This window comes from Nestor notabilis, unplaced genomic scaffold (genome assembly GCF_000696875.1).
Source record: "Nestor notabilis isolate BGI_N333 unplaced genomic scaffold, ASM69687v1 scaffold4374, whole genome shotgun sequence".
NCBI lineage: Eukaryota > Metazoa > Chordata > Aves > Psittaciformes > Psittacidae > Nestor > Nestor notabilis.
The window spans coordinates 21,667-40,576 of NW_009925048.1; the positions used below are offsets into that span (position 1 = coordinate 21,667).

The 18,910-nt window shown below is 37.7% G+C and overlaps 1 protein-coding gene across 1 annotated transcript in view; it reads right to left on the reverse strand.

Moving 5' to 3' along the window:
- Nucleotides 1-18,910, reverse strand: part of RNF17 (ring finger protein 17) — a 46,983-nt gene that overhangs the window by 3,666 nt on the left and 24,407 nt on the right. Inside the window, exons 21-32 of the mRNA XM_010012865.1 lie at nt 18,218-18,335; nt 14,831-15,046; nt 13,741-13,891; nt 12,618-12,736; nt 11,750-11,840; nt 10,809-10,924; nt 10,184-10,491; nt 8,779-8,942; nt 7,872-7,991; nt 6,656-6,736; nt 5,885-6,010; nt 1,550-1,657 (exon numbers count right to left, since the gene is read on the reverse strand). Of these exons, the coding sequence (XP_010011167.1) occupies nt 1,550-1,657; nt 5,885-6,010; nt 6,656-6,736; nt 7,872-7,991; nt 8,779-8,942; nt 10,184-10,491; nt 10,809-10,924; nt 11,750-11,840; nt 12,618-12,736; nt 13,741-13,891; nt 14,831-15,046; nt 18,218-18,335 (1,718 nt within the window). The remainder of the gene's footprint in view (nt 1-1,549; nt 1,658-5,884; nt 6,011-6,655; nt 6,737-7,871; nt 7,992-8,778; nt 8,943-10,183; nt 10,492-10,808; nt 10,925-11,749; nt 11,841-12,617; nt 12,737-13,740; nt 13,892-14,830; nt 15,047-18,217; nt 18,336-18,910) is intronic.

Sequence of the window (18,910 nt, forward strand, 5' to 3'; positions counted from 1 at the left end):
TTGCTATGCAAAGACATTCTATTCACCTAATTTATAATTGGGTCATCAGTATAATGCTGTAGGTTAGCAAAGGTAAGTTCAAACAACATGCATAGGCAAATTAAAATCTATGTAACAGAGCTTCTAACTGAAATGATTATTTTAAACAGAGCCATTTCAGAACATGATGATGTTCTAATCGTAGTCCAAACAAATTAATGAGTAGGTTACTATTCTTTCTAAACTCAGCATTATAATTCACTAGCCAGGAAGAAAATTAATTTTAATTTTCTAATTTGTACACAATATAAACAAAACAATATAAACTCCATCATGCAACTGCTACATAAATCTACAGGAGTCCAAAGCAGCATCTAGTGTTCACAATTATATACCATGACCAAAAGCAAGAGTTCAAATCACGTGTACAAAAGGAACCAGAAAAATATTATGATGTTTCTCCTGTAAAAGAGGAAGCAGAGTACGTAATTCAGAAAAAAGCCCTTTGCCAAGATATCCAAACACTTCCATCTTGTACTTAGTCAAAACAGTTGTATATTACAGAATCGTAGAATCGTTTAGGTTGGAAAAGACCTTTAAGATCACCAAGCCCAACTGTTAACCCAGCACTCCCAAGTCCATCAATAAACCATGCCCTTAAGCACCACATTTACAAGTCTTTTAAACACCTCCAGGGATGGTGACTCCACCACTTCCCCGGCAATCTGTTCAAAGCTTGACAAGCCTTTTGGTGGAGAAATTCTTCCTAATATCCAACCTCAATCTCCCGTGCACAACTTAATGCCATTTCCTCTTGTCCTATAGCTTGTTACTTGGGAGAAGAGACCAACATCCATCTTGCTACAACCTCCTTTCAGGCAGTTGTAGTTTTATAGTACTTTGCTACTATAAAACCTCTTACTTGGTTTACAGATTTACCAAAAACAACAAACACTTGCACCAAGAAACCATTAAGACTATGTTATATTTTGTAACACCATCAGCTTCCCACCACTTTCTTCTCTCCTATTTCATCATTCAACATTTAAAGTCCACATAGGAATCTTTTACCTGATCAATGAACATCACATTCTGCCTTTTGCTTGGGAAACTACTTAGAAGGAAGCCATGTGGGTTTACACAAAAATCAATGATCAATCAAAGACAGCAAAATACAACAGCCAGAAAACATCCACATTACTAAACGTTCCAGTAATATAATTTTTGGAGAATAAAGAAGAGATAAATTGTTATTGTCCACCAGCTTAAAATCCAACAACCTGTCTGCTTATCATACAAGTACCAAACTGCAGTATTCATAATTCTAAATATCTAAATAATTCTAAATAATTTTTTAGGGAAATATTTATTTCTCTGACACTGCCCAAAAGGTACTTCAAGTAAGAGTTCATTCAGATGGTTGCTCTGCACAACCATCTGCATCAGTAGTAACTCAGTAGCATTCTGCAACCTTACTAATACTTTCTGGTATCACCTAAAATTGTTAGCTATTATTTCCTTTCACTGACATGATGCAACTGCAACATATATAGGATGCTACAAAATGTACCTCCTTAGGGTTCACCAAGTGTGTAACTCTGACAGGGAAGGTATCTCCTGGAAGAGGCAGCGATGGTAACTTGTAAGAAGGTGCAACAGGAACATCTCCAAATAGCTCCTAGACCAAGACAGACTTTATTCAAGCACCATATTTAGTAACAAAATGGAAACTAGCTTTGGTATGACTCCTAGTTCAAAGGAGTTACCTAATAATGTAAACAGAGTGTTTCCTTTCAATACTGATTGTTTTTAAAAAAGCCTCGAAGAGAAAACAGAACTAGTTAACACTTTTAAATATAAGAAAGATGTACCTTTGAAGTTACCCTTGTGTACCGACTTGCTAATTTGATTGCTGTTAATTCAAACATGCATTAAATATGGAATTCCCTTTAAAGAGAGAAGACTGAGAGAGAAAAACTAAACTAATCACGCTAAGTGGCACAGGTTAATCTGAATGCCATGCCCAATGCTACTGCAGTTTGCCAGAGCAAGTTAACCCTTAAGAGAAAGGCAAAGGATAATTAACTCCTTAGTCACCAAAATTACCACTCCTTCAAAAAGGTAATGGCTCTTGCAAAGTACAAATACATATTGCTTGTTTCAGTAGCATAGCATAACTATATGATGTGTTTCTAGAAGACGACACACTGGCTCCAGTGTGTCTTCTTCTAGAAACAGGTATTTTTATAGTTTGAATTCTATATGCCATTAACTCATTTGCTTCATGACAAAATAAACCTTAGTGCATTAAATTATGCCTTTATTAGGATGTATAGCACATCACTCTGCTGGATTGTAGGTCAGGAATATAGAGCTCCTATTCTGGCTTGTACTTCAATAGGGCAGGTAACAAATGGTACCATTTCTCCAAAATACTTTTTATTTTTACATAGGTACTTGGTAAAAAGTTTTCCTTATGCCCAGAACAAGAGAAGTGGAAGCAAACAGATAAATGCAACTCCAAAATGAAACAATAAATTCCGACCCCTTCTTCCCCCTGCATGATCTGATACAGAATACAGTACAAAAAATCAGTATGTTCCTCAGCCTTAACAAGGGAAACACAGTGTTTCCACTGAAAATATGTACACCTGAGATTAAGAAAAAAAAAATCCTGATAAATATGAGTAAAGAAAGGATGTCTAACTACATCATAGATACACACACATAAAATGCCCAGATTCCTGCAAAACAATCAGTAACACTATGACAGGCCACCTGACTACAACTGGCTTTAAATTGGTCTTAAATTGCAGCTCATTCCCAACTGAGCACTACACATAGCTGAGCTGGGTGTCTTAGCCAGCTCTTGTGTATGTCTTTGGAATAAAAACTACACTTGCATTTTGTTGTTACAAACTTCTCTTATTGTCAGACTGGTTACTGCTAGATCTACCATGCTTAGGCACACACAGTCCAGTTGTAAATACTGATACTAAAAAGATACTCTACCAAGCCATGTCTAGGAGTTACCTATTTGAAGCAGCTATCACTCATCCTTTCTGCCTTTGTGTCTGTTCTTCAAAAACCTAAAAATGGCTTACATTCCTTATTACATCTATAAAGCCACAGCAGAAATGATGTATTCTTAGACTCTCATATTGACAAAAGGAAAGCACAAAGGGCTTTCTATCTAGGTGTTTGCAGAACGTTTTTCCAGTTGTCTTGTTGCAAACCTCAGTGACAGAACAGGTCTTCCAGGTGCCAGGAATGGTGGAACTTATGACCGACATGGCTGGCTTTCAACACACTTCTACAGTCATCTGAAACCCCTGTCCTTTATCCAGATAAATCCTGATAAATTCATAACAAGGGAACAGCAGCTTAGGATATCTGGTAGGTCTTTCAGTCATACAGATCACTGGTCTTAGAGGAAATTAACTGCCTGTTTAAAAGTGGGGAATGGGGACAGGAGAAGAAAGCCTTCCTTCAAGCTGAAGTGCTAAACCACACAGCAATCTCTGGGCTAGAATCTGGTATGATGCATGCTGTAGGGCAATGCAAGATGCAGCATCTGCTCTCATCTAAATGAAAGTCCATGCAGAATCAAGAGGTGGAATTAGCCCTTTGTACACTGCTGCTTCTGCCTAAAGATTTCCCTCTCTGCCTGAAAATACAGTGGTCTCTAAAACTGCTGCTGAACAGCTCCTGGTGATGCTGAAAGTGTTCAGATGACAAGTTAGTAACATCAAGAATAGCTTTCCATGAAGTCTTTGCAGCACTGTCTGTTTTCACAGGTTACGAACTTAAAATCTGCAGACTTCAAGTACCTCACTGTAATGGGGCTGACATGCAATGCAGTTAAATGAAAAAAGTTGTCTGTATAAGGAAATTTGGAACCGATTTTGGTTTAGATGGTTGGAAATGGTGTGTAGTCAACTGCTATAGAAAAAATATATCTAAAAATTGTTAGTTTAGCCCTAGCTCAGAATGAAGAGACTAAAACCATGTGTGTTAAATGAAGCAAGGTCACAGTCCCCCATGCCTGATTCTATGAGCACAAGGCAGCACCTGGCTACTCGGATATGACTCTCAGTGGTAGAGAAACAAACAAAAACAACCAACCAAACCCCATCTCCCAAAAAGCCAAATAAAAAAATACCAAGGTATAACGGTTTTGTATATACACGTAACTATGCAAGTGCATATGTTGTGTGTATACACACACACACACACATACATGTACACATACATATCAAATGAGATTCACTGCTTGCAAGCTCACCACACTTGGGGTTCTGGTGTACTCCCCAGTATCCTACTGCCTACTACGGAATTTTCTGGCTGATGTCTAAGCTAGGATTGTTGTCATGTGGTAACAAAGACCAGCTCCTAAACTCACCTGTGTAGCTTAACACAAGTGCATCTCAAAGACAATACTACACTCTGCAGCAAGACACAGGCATAGTGGGCTCCACTAATAGAAATACAACACTTGCATAGCCTTTTATCAAATTACTTACCTGAAGTTAATTAAATGAAGCAACAAAGCTATAAAATCATAAAATATATAATGGCTATACCATATATAATAACAGTATCCTTTAGTCAACGCAGTTTATCAGCTGGCTTCTGAAGATGGCTGCTTAAGCTCTACAGCCAAACCCAGAGCTGATTATGTTTTGAATGTTCTCAGAGCTGCTTGCTTCTCACTTCTACAATTCCTCAGGTTCTGTTCCTGGAACCAGCTTGAGCTCCAGATGCCTTGCTCCTTTGATGGTCCACAACTGAACACCTTCAATATTAATTTTCCTACAAGTTGTTCTGGAACACTTATTCCCGGAACGGATTTGCTTAATGGTACTATTCCTTGCAGAAAGCTTTCCAGGCTTTATAAATGTTTCTTGCTTACAACCTTCTTACATGGTTTTATTTTTGTTTTCCAAATTCCATTTTTATTTTAAGGGTACAACCTCATTTTAAGATCCACACTTAGTTTGGTGAAAGTTCTGTGTCATGTGGTGACTTTATGAAAATGCAGCAAGAGACTGATTTACAGTTAGATTTTCCTCAGTTACTAAGTTCTGATACACAGAGAGATTTTCCTAACTGCATCACAAGCCCACTGGGTATGTGCCAAGACTTACATTAGCACTGACAGCAGCATACTCTATACTGTAAAATGATTTTCCAAAGCAGAGACTCATGTTAGAAAGAAATTTCTAACATGCCCCATTGGTGGGCTTCAAAAGAATTAAGAGAAAAATACAACAAGCCCTTAGTAATTTAAATAAACCTTATCCTCAGATTTCAAGGGGGAAAAAAAAAAAAAAAACAGAGAAAATACCTTTTTTTTTTCTTCTTGTGTGTGTGTGTGTGTGTGTAAGATATTGAAGTTCAGTGAAAATTTCAATCCTCCTCTAATGAACACCAAATGGATGTCCCAGACACTTGGAATGGAAAAACTTGGTTAACTCCCTTAGGTATTACTAGGTTTATGTTGAAATACTTAATTGAATTTTTATTCCTTATCACTTTTGAGTATCTCCATCTGTGGATATATTTCTATGATTAACTAATCCCTTCAAGTGATAAAAACATTACACTATTCCTAACACAAAATGTAATGGGAGTTTAAACAGAAATGCAAGAATGTCTTTTCAGTAGGGAGCCCAAGAACAAACTCCATGCTATTCCATACAATCTTGTCAACACTTCGTATGTACACTTATGCTAGAGCTGTGTACTCAGCCTTACTGCTGTTTACATCACAAAACTCCACAGAATTATAAAAAGAAAGAACAAATCATCAAAGGTCACCACAAACAACTGAATAATCTTTTTAGTGTCAGAACTGAACAGCAAGAGACATGCTAACACATAAAACCACACAGATGAATCTTACCAGCTCTTTCATGTCCTGAGAATCTTCAGCAACACAGTACTTCTGGTATGCCATGAAGGAAGAAAGCGACACTCCTCCAAAATACAGGCTGATGGACAATTTGCCCCATGGGTTATCTGGTAATTCCTACTTACACAAGACAAAATGAAGATTATAACAGGAATAGCGTGACTGAGGTTTTAGAAATAGTGCACCATACCCATCCATCAAAGACAGAAAACCAGTAAGGACGGCTATTAGCATCAGTTATGACACAAGTGGGAATGTATTTATTTCTGGAATGGCAGCACTGACAACTCACTCCCAACAGGGAAACATTATCCCATGTTTGCTCACCCAGCAATAAAACCTTCCCTTTTACAGTTTATCATTAGAAATTAAGCTATATGAAATCACAGGGTTTCAGACAATACAGATTATGTGTTTTTCTGTAATGTTATTATATTTATTTAAGCATGTCCATACTTAATTATGCCAAATGTTAGTAACTTGAATTTAGAAGAATTCATGTTACTGGTTGGTAGGTTGCTTCTAAGAATGACAACACATGATACAAACAAGGACCAAAAAATATTAATATTTCTAAAGGATATATTTAAGGCCTGAAAACTATAATAAAGTAATTGGAGAAGTAACTTTAGTTTTGGATTTTATTTTGTATACTTCACCTATTACTCTCAATTTTAAGTTAAAAAACGGAGAAGGAAAAAAAACCCAGAGGGAACAAAAAGCCTTGTTCCACATCTACCATCTATGAATAAATGAAGCTACCTGAACATGTATTTCAACCTCTTCATTTGTAAGGAGTCCTTGAAGGCAGTCTACTGCATCCTGCTGCCAAAAACTTCCAATCTATTGGTGAAAAGCAAGAAGCCCCCACACATTTAAGATGTTGTGAAGTGATACTCTTACCATTCTTAACACAGAAAGAGGAAAATACATGACCATCATTGAAAAAACTTACTTGAAAACACGTATCATTAATTTTGTCAAAACAGTTTAAACATTGTCTGCTATTTGGCATGCTAAAACTAACTGTGTGGCTAAGCTGATCAGCAATTTTCAGGTCTTAGAGTGGCATACAGTGAGATGCTGCTTGCCAAGTCTAACCTTTACTATATATGTATAATAATGTATGTGTACACAATTACCTGAAGCATAACCCAAAAATACAGAATTACCCCTGAAGATAAAACTTAAGAGACAACAGAAAACACAGAATACTTTAAATATTTCTTTTATTCCCTGCAATATCTGTCTGTCCCTCAACCTGCAGGCTTATAAACCCACCTTTCTTAATCTATGAGTTGAACTGTCTCCAGCAACAAAAAAGTTTTCTTTAAAAATAAATTTAAAAGAAGCTAGTCAGTTCACAGAATTGCAAACTGGCTGAGGCTGGAGAAGGGACCACCAGAGGTCACCCAGTCCAACCTCCCTGCTCAAGCAGAGTCACCTACAGCATTTACTAAACGTTTACATTCAAGTTTGAGTTAAGATGTGGTATGTGAAGATGTTATTTACGTACCAATTACTAACAAACTCCCCTAAAATAATTCACACGCATTATTTAGCCTAACAGTTTCCCACACAGCTAAGTTCAGAATGACAGAAAACACTTTCGCAGGACTTGAAGATCTACAATTTTCTGGCAATTTTGCATTAAGAAATCCAGCCCTTACTTCATGCAGCTGCTACTGCAAAATGAAATACTACTTCAGAGTATCATCCTGTCAACTACTGCACGTGTCCTGTCTCACAAAGATTTAATTTCAGTGATAGCTGGAACGGTCACTTTATAAAGTGATCTAGAAGCTCTTGATAATTGGCTCCCTGGCTGACATGATCCTCACCAGGTATTTTATGAATCATCATTGGCAGGAAAAAACTAGCAACTAGTCTCAACCTTCATATGGCTAAATGGTGTACTGATTTGAGTATCTACTGCTTTGAGTAGATAAAAAACCTCTCTGCGTTTACCGTTACTCACTGGTATTGTCTTGTAGAGCTGACATGGTATGCAAAATGGAGGAATATCAGTATACAATGTAGTTGGATACAGATGACACTGAGGAATCCTCTCTATACAACCATGGTCTATGTACTGTACCTATACGAAAAGAAAAGCTTTCCTGAAATAATTCCTGGTTTTTAAGCCAAGTTTTATAAGAGAAAGCATTAATTTACAGCACTCACTTCTCTAGAGGAATAAATAATGGTTTGCTAGCAAGCAGGTGATGTGACAAAACAGAAATGAAGGAAAGGATTTATAAACTGGTATGGCAGGTAAATTCAGTCTCTAAACTTGTCTGGCTAAATACCTTAACTTTCATGTATTAATAGTTTAAAACTGAAAGAACTAAAAAATATGTGAAGTAGGATAGTGTCAGACATGGGAATCTACATTCAAAAAGCATTAGCAGACTCAAGAATTTAGATGAAGTTAATTCCTAACTAGAAAACGTAGCTCTGTATTTGTGCAGCAGAAAGAATTAAAACCAGACAGCCACTACTTTGTGGGTGGGGGGAAAGTAAACTTAAGTGTTTCCAAAGCCTTCCACATATGCTAACAACAATGAAAGAAAAAAACCTAAAAGAGATTACTTCCAGGTGATCAAGGGTAGTTTTTAACTTAAGAACATTTATCATCACCGCAAAAACTATGGGAAACATTGTGACAACTGAAATAAGTAGAAAGAATTCATTTTTAAAATAAACGCAAAAATCATGACACTCATCACACTTGATGAGCAGAATGAGCATCTGGACAAGGAGACGAAAGAAAAAAGGTGTGATAAGAAATTTATTTTAGTTTTATCTGCCCTTTTTTCTTAACATACATGTTTATCAAGTTCATGCATGCACAATCCCCCTCTCCCTCATATAGTTGAACTTACCTGGAGCGTACTACCACAGAGTTCTACAATTTTACCTCGATACCACATGGTATCTGATCCTCTTACAACACAAGCTTCTCCCCTTTTCCAGCAGTAGGGTTCCAGAAGACCAAGGCATTTGAACTTACTTTGTATTTCAGCCATCAATTTACTTAGTTCAATTTCTGGGCAGTGGGGGAGAATAATAAAAAAAATAAAATAATAAAATTCTGTAACTTACTAGTGCAAATTGTTTCAATCACTAAACCCCAGTAGATTCAGGTGAAGACATATATGAACATGAAATACATGTGCTGCTCAAAAAATATTTTCTAACACTGATAGAACATGTATGTTCCATGTCTAGCACATGCAAACAAGTTTCCATTTAAAGCAAGTAGTAAACTGCACTTTTGCCAATTGTGAAGCCATTAGTAATTCTGGACTACAATCTCCAAGAAGGGTCTATGAATTTTGCAACTGACACCTTGCTGGCACTAATACAAAAGCCTCTCTCCATGAACAAGACAAAAGATTCCCAGAGACAGTGACAGGACATCACAGAAGAACACAAACCAAACACATGTTCAGAAGACCCTCTGCTGCTGCTGTATGAGTCTACAGCAACAAACGTAAGAACAACACAGTCTTGGGCAAATCCGGTTACTGAACTTTGAATGTCAAAGTTTTATGATATGATGTAATAGTTAAATGGACTTAAGAGTTAAAAAAATAATGTTCTCATATGTCAGATGAAGATGTACCTTTCTCAACCAGTACAAACAGAAAATATTAGGAGATACAGAATTTATCACTGCACAAATAAAAAGCCCAAGGAAACTGGGTACTTCGCTCACACTGAAAGAAAAAACCCAACCAACCCAGTAATATTTGAGAACCAGGCTAATTTCCAAGAATCTTTAGGACTGCATCTTCATTAGTCTTGGTAAAATGTATCACAACCTCAACATTACTTTAAAAAAAAAAGAACAAAAAAACAAAAACAAACAAAAAAAAAAAAAAAAAAACAAAACCCAAAAAAACACTTGCTGCTTTACCCAATACTGTCTAGAGAAGAAAGGCAAGTAGCCAGCCCACCAAAGAGCTGAGGGTTTTTTGGTTTATTAGGAAGGTGGAAAGAGAGGAGAGCTGATTTTGTTGGCTTTAAGGAGAGGACACTTTCTCCTGGGGATCTGGGTTTCATCTGCTGGACCTCTCTCCACTGCTGCAGAGCAAAGGGTGCACAGCCATGTACCCCTCCCCCCCATGCCAAACACTCTACCACCTCCCAGCAGCAATCCTCCCAACAGGAATCTTCCAGAGCTGTGTTCTGATACAGAATGCATGTACTAGAACATGTATCTGGTATACTCTGATATACCAAAGCTATCGGATTAACAGACATAATTCTTCTATGCAATCTTACCAGATGATTTGGGTATTATATAAATAGTTCCATCATGTCCAATGGAGCTTACTATAGCTTGAAAAACTTTTGCTTCAGGTATAACAGGGGATTTATATGCTTCACTGATTCCTGAATGAAGTATTGAGTTGTATGTTTTGCACGGTATTTGTTCATGCTCAAAACCAGCAATGTTCTCATCTGGAGCAGGGCTGTTTCTTGCACATACAGTTTTGGAATTGCAACTATCCAGTCGTGTGTTCTCTTGCTTTAAATGTACTTTAAGATGTTCCTTGGAGACTGAGCAAGCCACATCAGCTTTATCAGCTCTAGCAGATTCAATCAAATCACACCAACATATTAACTGACAAAGAACTTGAAAAGTGAAAAAGAATGAAATAATACAAGTGGAAAATACACACAAAGATAGAAATGCTTCTTAAAATACTATCAAACATCTGATCTACCAACCTGGAGAACAGAAACATGCAATGGATACAATTAATGTTATACTCAAGCTAAGTTCATTAAATATGTAATTCTGTTGCTAAACATTCTGTAGAGGACAATCCAAATTTTTGGTTTACTTATTAGCTTATGACATGGATATGGGAGTCTGAAAGAACGTAAAGGAAAGCATCCATACCTTCTGTTTCTAGAAGCCAAACCCTTTTTAATAAGTTGTTCTGAAATATCAACCAATTCTCCTGTTTCATCCCTGCAAAGAATTTTCACAGGCAGTGCACAAGCCCCATCACTTTCCTGAAAAACACAAGAGAGCAGGACAACATACTACAACATGCATTTCCTCTAAACTACAGGTATATTTTTATTTCATTGGTACTAACTGCAAATCAGGTGTCGTTAAACAACTGATACCCACATCAGAAGACACAAAATTTATTTAATCCATGACACAGTTCCCCTCATTTTACCAACTGTTTTAAAGATGATGTTAAAAAAACGTAACAGAATAGAACCCTGCTTCTTCCTTAGTTTTTTTATTAGAATGAACTGTCAAACATTTGTTTTCCTCCGGCAGGAGTTTTAAACCTACTCATAAATAAACTTTGCTCATCAGTACCTTTATTTCCAGTCACACTGTAAAACCTTACTAGTACCTGCCAACAGATACCAAACAAATCAAACCCCCATAATATTTATTTTTTTTTAACCATTACAAGAAATCAACTACTGATGATGTTTGTACACCATCATATTTGTTCTTTCAGTTTCTGAGGCTCAAAAACTAATAAAGTAGCTGCTGAAATCACTCATTAAGAACGCAGCATCTTTCTCTTCTGTCCATAGAAGCTCTCAGCATGCAGCTATCCTAAAGATACAGATATTATTCTTCAGAAACTAAATACATGTAAGACTGTTCTTTCCACACTGTGTAGCCCAACTGCTCTAATGCTTCAGTGAAAAACAAAAGCAGAAAAAAGACAAAGCATTTTTTCCTGTAAAGCAAACAGCAATCTATGCCAGTTCCACTCCGGATTTTTTGAAGAGCGAAAATATTTAGGGGGAAAAAAATAAAATAAATAAATTACTGGACAACCTGACAGAAATTCTACAAATACAAACCTGTATAGTAATTTTTACTTCTGCCCCAGTTAGGTAATAGGATAAACATTCACATGCTGTTGTGGTCCACTGCGTGCTTCCACCTGTTGGTCTGACAGAGAACAAATTATAATCTCCATTAGTAGAAGAGAAATTGGCATCTCCTGAGCTTAACCACAAAGCCTTCCCCTAACTGAGAGTTTTTGTTTTGTTTTTTTTTTAACTACCTGAACTGCCAGGGAAAAGAAGACAAGCTCTGTTGCAGTCATCAGTAAAAAGAAATGGTTATTTATCTCTGAATCTATCTCACAGGAAGAACAGAAAAACATAACCCCAAAACTAGGAGGATTGTGAGTTCCAGAAGTGTACCTGTCTTAATAGAACGAAGGAAAAATCCATACTTCATCTGGAAATTAGGCTTTTCATAGTCATTCAGGGAATGAGTATTACAAACATGGTTAGTTTTCCTTCACAGTATAGAAAGCACACAAACTAATGCAGGGGAGAATATCCCAGTTCTTTCCTACAGTCTAGAAAAATCCTGTACATTTTCATGAGATCTGATTCATCTCAAATTCTGAACCAAGGAAAAAAGCATTCAGTGAAATGAGAAAAATCTTTAACACTGGTCCAAGGATTTTATAATTAATACTACAAATATTCTTTCTCTTTTTAGCATGACTTCCGCTTTATTGGTATGCAGCATAACCCTTGGAAAAAAACCCCCAACCCTTTCTAAAACTAATCGCAGCCACCATCCTATTTCTTTTTTTATTCAAAAAGCAAACCACTTAGATAGTCTCAGATAATCAGTGCTAACACAGGAAAATACTACGTTATGTCGTTATTTGTTTCTAATACTGTTAACTCAGTATAAGAAAAAAGCTACCTTATATCTGCCAAGGAACATTCTATTGCTAATGTCCTAATTAGCTTCATGCTTTCCTCAAGTTTTCTTAGGCAGCAGATATCCACTGTTTTTTCAGCTCCAGAATCGTAAAGCATTACCTATTTCAGACAAGAAACACAATGAAACAGAAAATAGCCCCTCTTAGTGTTATCTGTAACAATAGTAAATTGAAGCATGCCTGAACAGGTAAACAAAATTCAAACATTATCAGCATTCAACGAACGGCCTTTACACTAAAGTCCTTCATCACACAACACAAATAACCACCACAGTGTACTGAGGAAGACAAAACACACGAATGTGCTCAAAGGGCATTAATCAACTTTACAGAGGCTCTTACTTGAATAAGAAAATTTATTTTCCTGTGCTTCAGTTATGCTTAGTTTGTCTCTAGATCTAGAAACACTGAAATAGTTCCCCTCCACCAACTGCTTTTTAGTCTGACATGGTTTAATAGCTCTTTGAGGGCTCTTAGCCTTGGAAAGCAGATGACGAAGTGTAGCATAGAAAGTCCCATTTCTGCTTCCTATGTTTGAGGCAAGTAGTTGTGATCTACTCCCAAAATGCCTCTTCTGATGCTTCTTCTTCCCTCCAAATGAGTGCAACAAAATGCATGTTTAAAGCAGCACTGTATGAAAAGTTACTGTGGAAAGTGTTAGACCTAAGTGGCACAGTGCATCACTATCTGTTTGGGGCTCAAGCAACAGCCTGACTACATGTGTTTCTGTGGCAGTGTACACAGTTCAACTGGCTCCATCTTTTAGCAAGTATCATTAAGTTTGAATTAATGTGATGACCCTCAGGTTTACACAGCTTCTGGAATCTAAACTGTTAAGGTATAGTTTGGGAATGTGTGCTGCATTACAAAGTGTACTGTAAGCATACACAAAGTCAACCTCATAAGCCTTCCTCAGCTCCCAGGTTCTCTGCATGAGACAGTTATCTTATTTGCAGCAACGTACAACATAAACTCTTGATAAAAGCAAAAGGCTCTTAGAAAATATTAACACACAAGAAGCAAAGATTTGACATTATTTTAACCAATGAATGCTTACAAACTTTAGAAATACAAGTTTGAACCCTGTTATAATAAGAGGTTTACCTCTGCACTTGTTTCAGAGATGATCCTGCTTATTTGACCTCTTTCCCACTGTTTGAAATCACATACATAAACAGCACAGTGCATTCCACTTTCCCATTTCACGACCTGGGGCTGCAATTCTTTGTAGATGGCAGCCATCTTCTCCTGTAAACTAACATTCAAAAAACCTGCTTTTCTAGTGGTAGAATTTTATCCAGTGAATAAATGGTTTATTCAGTCAATCACTGTTCAAACAGTGTAACAGTAAAGTTTTAGTAACTAACATTTTACAGCAGTTTTTCTTCATGACATGTTAGAAAAACATGAAATGGAGCTTCAAAACACATGCAATCTGATTAAAATTCTGTAAAGCCATCACGTTTTCTTAAACAATGGATTTAATCTGAGTGATCCTGACTGTTCTGTATACCACTATTTGAAAGACACACTATTTACTCTCAACAGCTTGAAAAGTGTCATGACACTAAACAAGTGTCATGACAAATTCAATGGGACTTTAAGTAGCTACAAGCAAGAAAATGAAAAGATGGAAGAAAAGAAGAGGCAGGAAGTAAGCAATCTGCACTAAGCAAGGCCATTTCCATTTCACTGTCTTCAAACACTATTACCTAAATGTTACCTAAGTATCTATTAAAGGAAGTTTGAGACACTATGTCTAAAAATTGCCTTCAAACTTTTCTAACAACATATTGTGTGGAAAGAAATAACCTGATTAGAATTCTATGACTTAGGATACCACTATTATTTAACAATATTTCTAATGAAGGAATGGGGAGGAGAAAAAGAGCAGAGACTTAATCTTTCTGGACAGTATTGCATTTATCAGGCCCCAATACTTACTACATTTAAACTGATGTGAAATCAGAGTCAGATCGTGTACTTAATTTGAAATCACAAATATTTAATAAACCACAACATAGTGCCCATCTGTCTTTTGTTCCTATACTTTGCTCAATGAAGCAATGTAAAGTCAACAGCATTTCAGAGTACCCCATATTAAACACAACCCTAATCAGAGTTTGTCAGTTAGAACAAACTTCAGCGGTCTGTAATAAGAATGCCTTGAGAAAAGTTCTTTGAATTTTAGTACCTTTTCAGTATACTTTCCGATGACAGACATCGTACAAAAATTTTACTAGGAGACACAACATGACTAATTCTCACTTGTAGCTGTTTATTACAAAGCAATCTGAAATCTGCTTCATCCATGGATTCCACATCTATAGGATTTAAAGCTTCTGAGGTTTCAGGAATTTCTTCTATAGGAAGACTCCATATTTCTTTAGGCCCTACAGCAGTAACACACCTGTAAAAAACATAAAATACTTAGCATGGAAAGTTTAAACACATTTTAAACCAAGTGAAAGAAGAGCTCTGTAACCACACTTCAACATGACAGAAATCATTCAACATGAAGAGGGCTGAATGAAGAGTAACTCAGAAAAGCAGACCCCCTCACCCCCAAGACGACAAAACCAGTTCTAAATGCTACTTCTGAAACACTCACGATAGTAACATTTTTCTTCTTCTTCAGAAGGTATCCTTGCACGTTCTACTATCAGATGAAAGCACTACACAATATGGCCTGGCAGCAGAAAAGCAACCCTCACACATACAGGCTGCTGAACATTAATGTTTGTGTCTGGCTTAAAAGTATTACTAGTATCATGCTTCTCGAAAGCAATGTTGCCTCTGAGTGAAAGCCACAACATTCAACTCTGATGTGTAAATATTCCTTTCAGAAATAAAAAATACTAACTTCAGCAAAACATGGAGCTGTTGGAGCAACTCCAGAGGAGGGCCACGAGGATGGTAGGGGGGCTGGAGCACCTCCCATATGAAGACAGGCTGAGAAAGTTGGGGCTGTTCAGCCTGGAAAAGAGAAGTCTGTGTGGAGACGTCATAGCAGCCTTCCAGTATCTGAAGGGGGCCTACAAGGATGCTGGGCAGAGACTCTTCGTTAGGGACTGTAGTGATAGGACATGGGGTAATGGCTTTAAACTTAAACAGAGGAAGTTCAGGTTAGATATAAGGAAGAAGTTCTTTACAGTGAGGGTGGTGAGGCACTGGAACAGGCTGCCCAATGAATTTGTGAATGCTGCAACCCTGAAGTATTCAAGGCCAGGCCGGAGAGAGCCTTGAACTACTGGGTCTAGTGGAAGGTGTCCCTGCTCATGGCAGGGGCGTTGGAACTAGATGATCTTCAGGTCCTTTCCAACCCAAACTATTTTATGATTTTATGATTTACCTGTCTAGCATTCCCTGAGGAAACAAATACAATGCAACTGGTGCTACCAGCTAAGCAAGAGTACTGAATGAAGCATAGTCATGGTATTATCTTGATGAAAACTTGTTAAATTGTGTGAGCTGGACAGAATAAATCCCAGCAGCAATCAAGAGTATGGTATGTATTTTGAGCCACAGCCCAGCTTAGTACAAGTCTGTGTGAATTACGACAACTAGAGATGCAGATTACAGCTTGCAAAACCACCTGTTAATGCAGGAGAAGTGGTTTCCTGTAAAAATCACCAACTAAAGGAAAGATCAAGCCTCAGTTTAACTGCTGGCCATTTCTGGGCTCTGGAAGAAACTCTTTCCACTTTTCAGAGATCTACCACGTGTCTTTTCATTTGCATAAAGGAAACAAACTGCTCTGTCAGAGAGAAAGTTCCACAGTGCTGAAGTACAGAATCATCCAGTACATACCGCTACACAATTATCTATGTGAACCTTCCTGATGCAGGTATTTGGGCAGTGCTGGTTAAAGCAGCTAACTCGTAGAACCAGGAAAGAAATTAACACCCTAGCTCGTAAAAATGCTTGTCTTGCCAACAACTAGCGTGAACTATGAAAAGGACAGAGGTGATGAGTCACGGAGAGTTCTCCCACGTGAAATACATTACATGTCTTACCACCATCCCTCTAGGAAGTCCAGTATAGCATTATCACTGCAGATTTGTCAGAAAAAAACCAATTAATTTAGAATGAACTTCAGACTCCAAGGTTTCTTCCTGGAATTCTGTATGGACTACTTCCTATCCCAACCCAAGAGTAAGGTTACTGACATTTGGTTGTCAGCAAGTCGCTTCGATAGAGCATTGTGCCCTCCTGCTTGTATTGTCTTGTACGAGTTTAGAGCTAGCCTGGGTACCCTTCAACAGTATTAAACACTGAGGAGTCATCATACCCTAAATGTGATTTTAAATGACCTAAAGCAGGTTTAAATTATTCACTAGTCTCTTGCCTTTTTTCAGACATCCATCTTTGCAAATGGGAAGTTCAGTGAGAAAGTGTGACAAATAGAGACCAGTGCACACTGGAAAACAAAAGCAAAAAAACCCCCTGCCTCCTCTCCCTACCCACCTGCAATGAAACACCATTCCAGCTAAACAACATGGTGCACTGGGTGCAAATGGCAAGGTGTTGGTAGCTGGGAATATATGAATATAACCCATGAGTTATCTTTTTAAAAAGCCAACAGATTAAATGCAGCAGTGCTATCTGCTTATCAGCCTCATGTCCCCTAGCAGGCTTCCTAATAGTTCTGTCTGTTGCTGTCATAGCTGGTTATCCAGAGTATTTATTTTCTAGCAGATGTTCCAAAGAGATGACCTATCTCAGGTGCAAGTTAAACACACAAAAGTGCTATTTCTTGTCTTATTAAAAGGGAATGGGAATCTTAATGTTAAGCAGTTCAGGAAGATTTGGCACTTAAATACATTGCAAGTATGATCATAGAATAATTAGGGTTGGAAAAGACCTTAATCCCCTCTCCCCCCCCCCCCCCCCGCCATGAGCAGGGACACCACACACTAAACTATGTCACCGAAGGCTCTGTCCGGCCTGGCCTTGAACACCACCAGGGTTGGAGCATTCACAACTTCCTTGGGCAACCTATTCCAGTGCCTCACCACCCTCACTGTAAAGAACTTCTTCCTTATATCTAATCTAAACTTCCCCTGTTTAAGTTTAAACCCATTACCCCTTGTCCTATCACTACAGTCCCTAATGAAGAGTCTCTCCCCAGCATCCTTGTAGGCCCCCTTCAGACACTGGAAGGCTGCTACGAGGTCTCCATGCAGCCTTCTCTTTTCCAGGCTGAACGGCCCCAACCTTCTCAGCCTGTCTTCATATGGGAGGTGCTCCAGTCCTCTTATAATCCTCGTGGCCCTCCTCTGGACTTGCTCCAACAGCTCCATGTCCTTTTTATGATACAAACATTTAATCTCCAGTTTTTGAATCAATTACAATTTCAATACATTATGTTAGTCGAGGTTTAGTTTGAGAATTCAACTATGCCAAACTGCAGAGTTACATGCATACTGTGCAACATACATCAGTTAATGAACGTGACTTGTAATGGATTTATCACAAATGTGGTAAATTCCAGCCACTGGAGGTGACATACTAAAGCCAGTAATTTTGTTACACAAATTCAGTATTTCCAGATACTTTCAGTTATGCACAGTGTATTTACCCAGGTATGTTGGATGCTAGGTCTTCTTTAACTAGCTGGCAGTTAATACTACATCTTCCTCCATGAACAGCAGAGGAGTCAAAAAGTTCAACAGATAAGATGTTATTATCTAAAATTTCTGTGAATGAATAATATAATTAGTGCTGATCAATGACAGTAAAAATACATGGTTTTGAAGGCATGTTAAGTGGTATTAAAAGACAATTTTGGAAGATCACGTTTGATTTATAAAAGAATTGTTTCTGAGCATCAATAATATGTATAGGCTTAGCTTGGCCCCTATCTATAAAATTAACTTAAAGTACACCAGTAATTACATATGTGGTTTCCAAACCACCATTCCACAGGTGTTGAAAAATAACTAGCTGCATATTAACAATAAATGGTATTGTATTGAGAAGAATGCTGCTAGGGCACATATGTGTCATCTGAAATCCTTCCCCTGCCATGTTTTAGAGCAGCAGTGATCACACTCCCAGCTACCAATAGTTAAGGAGAGTCAAGGCTAGCTACTGCTTTTGGAAACAAGCCCATCTTGATTAACTAGGATACTTTTATCACTTAATGCTGGTGTGGTCCATAAGAGAAGACATAAACAGAGCTTTTGTCAGTTTTATCTGTTATGTCTCTTCCAATTAGTTCATGTTCAGATATTCTCACTCCAAGCTACCTGTTGCAAGTATGTACATAAGC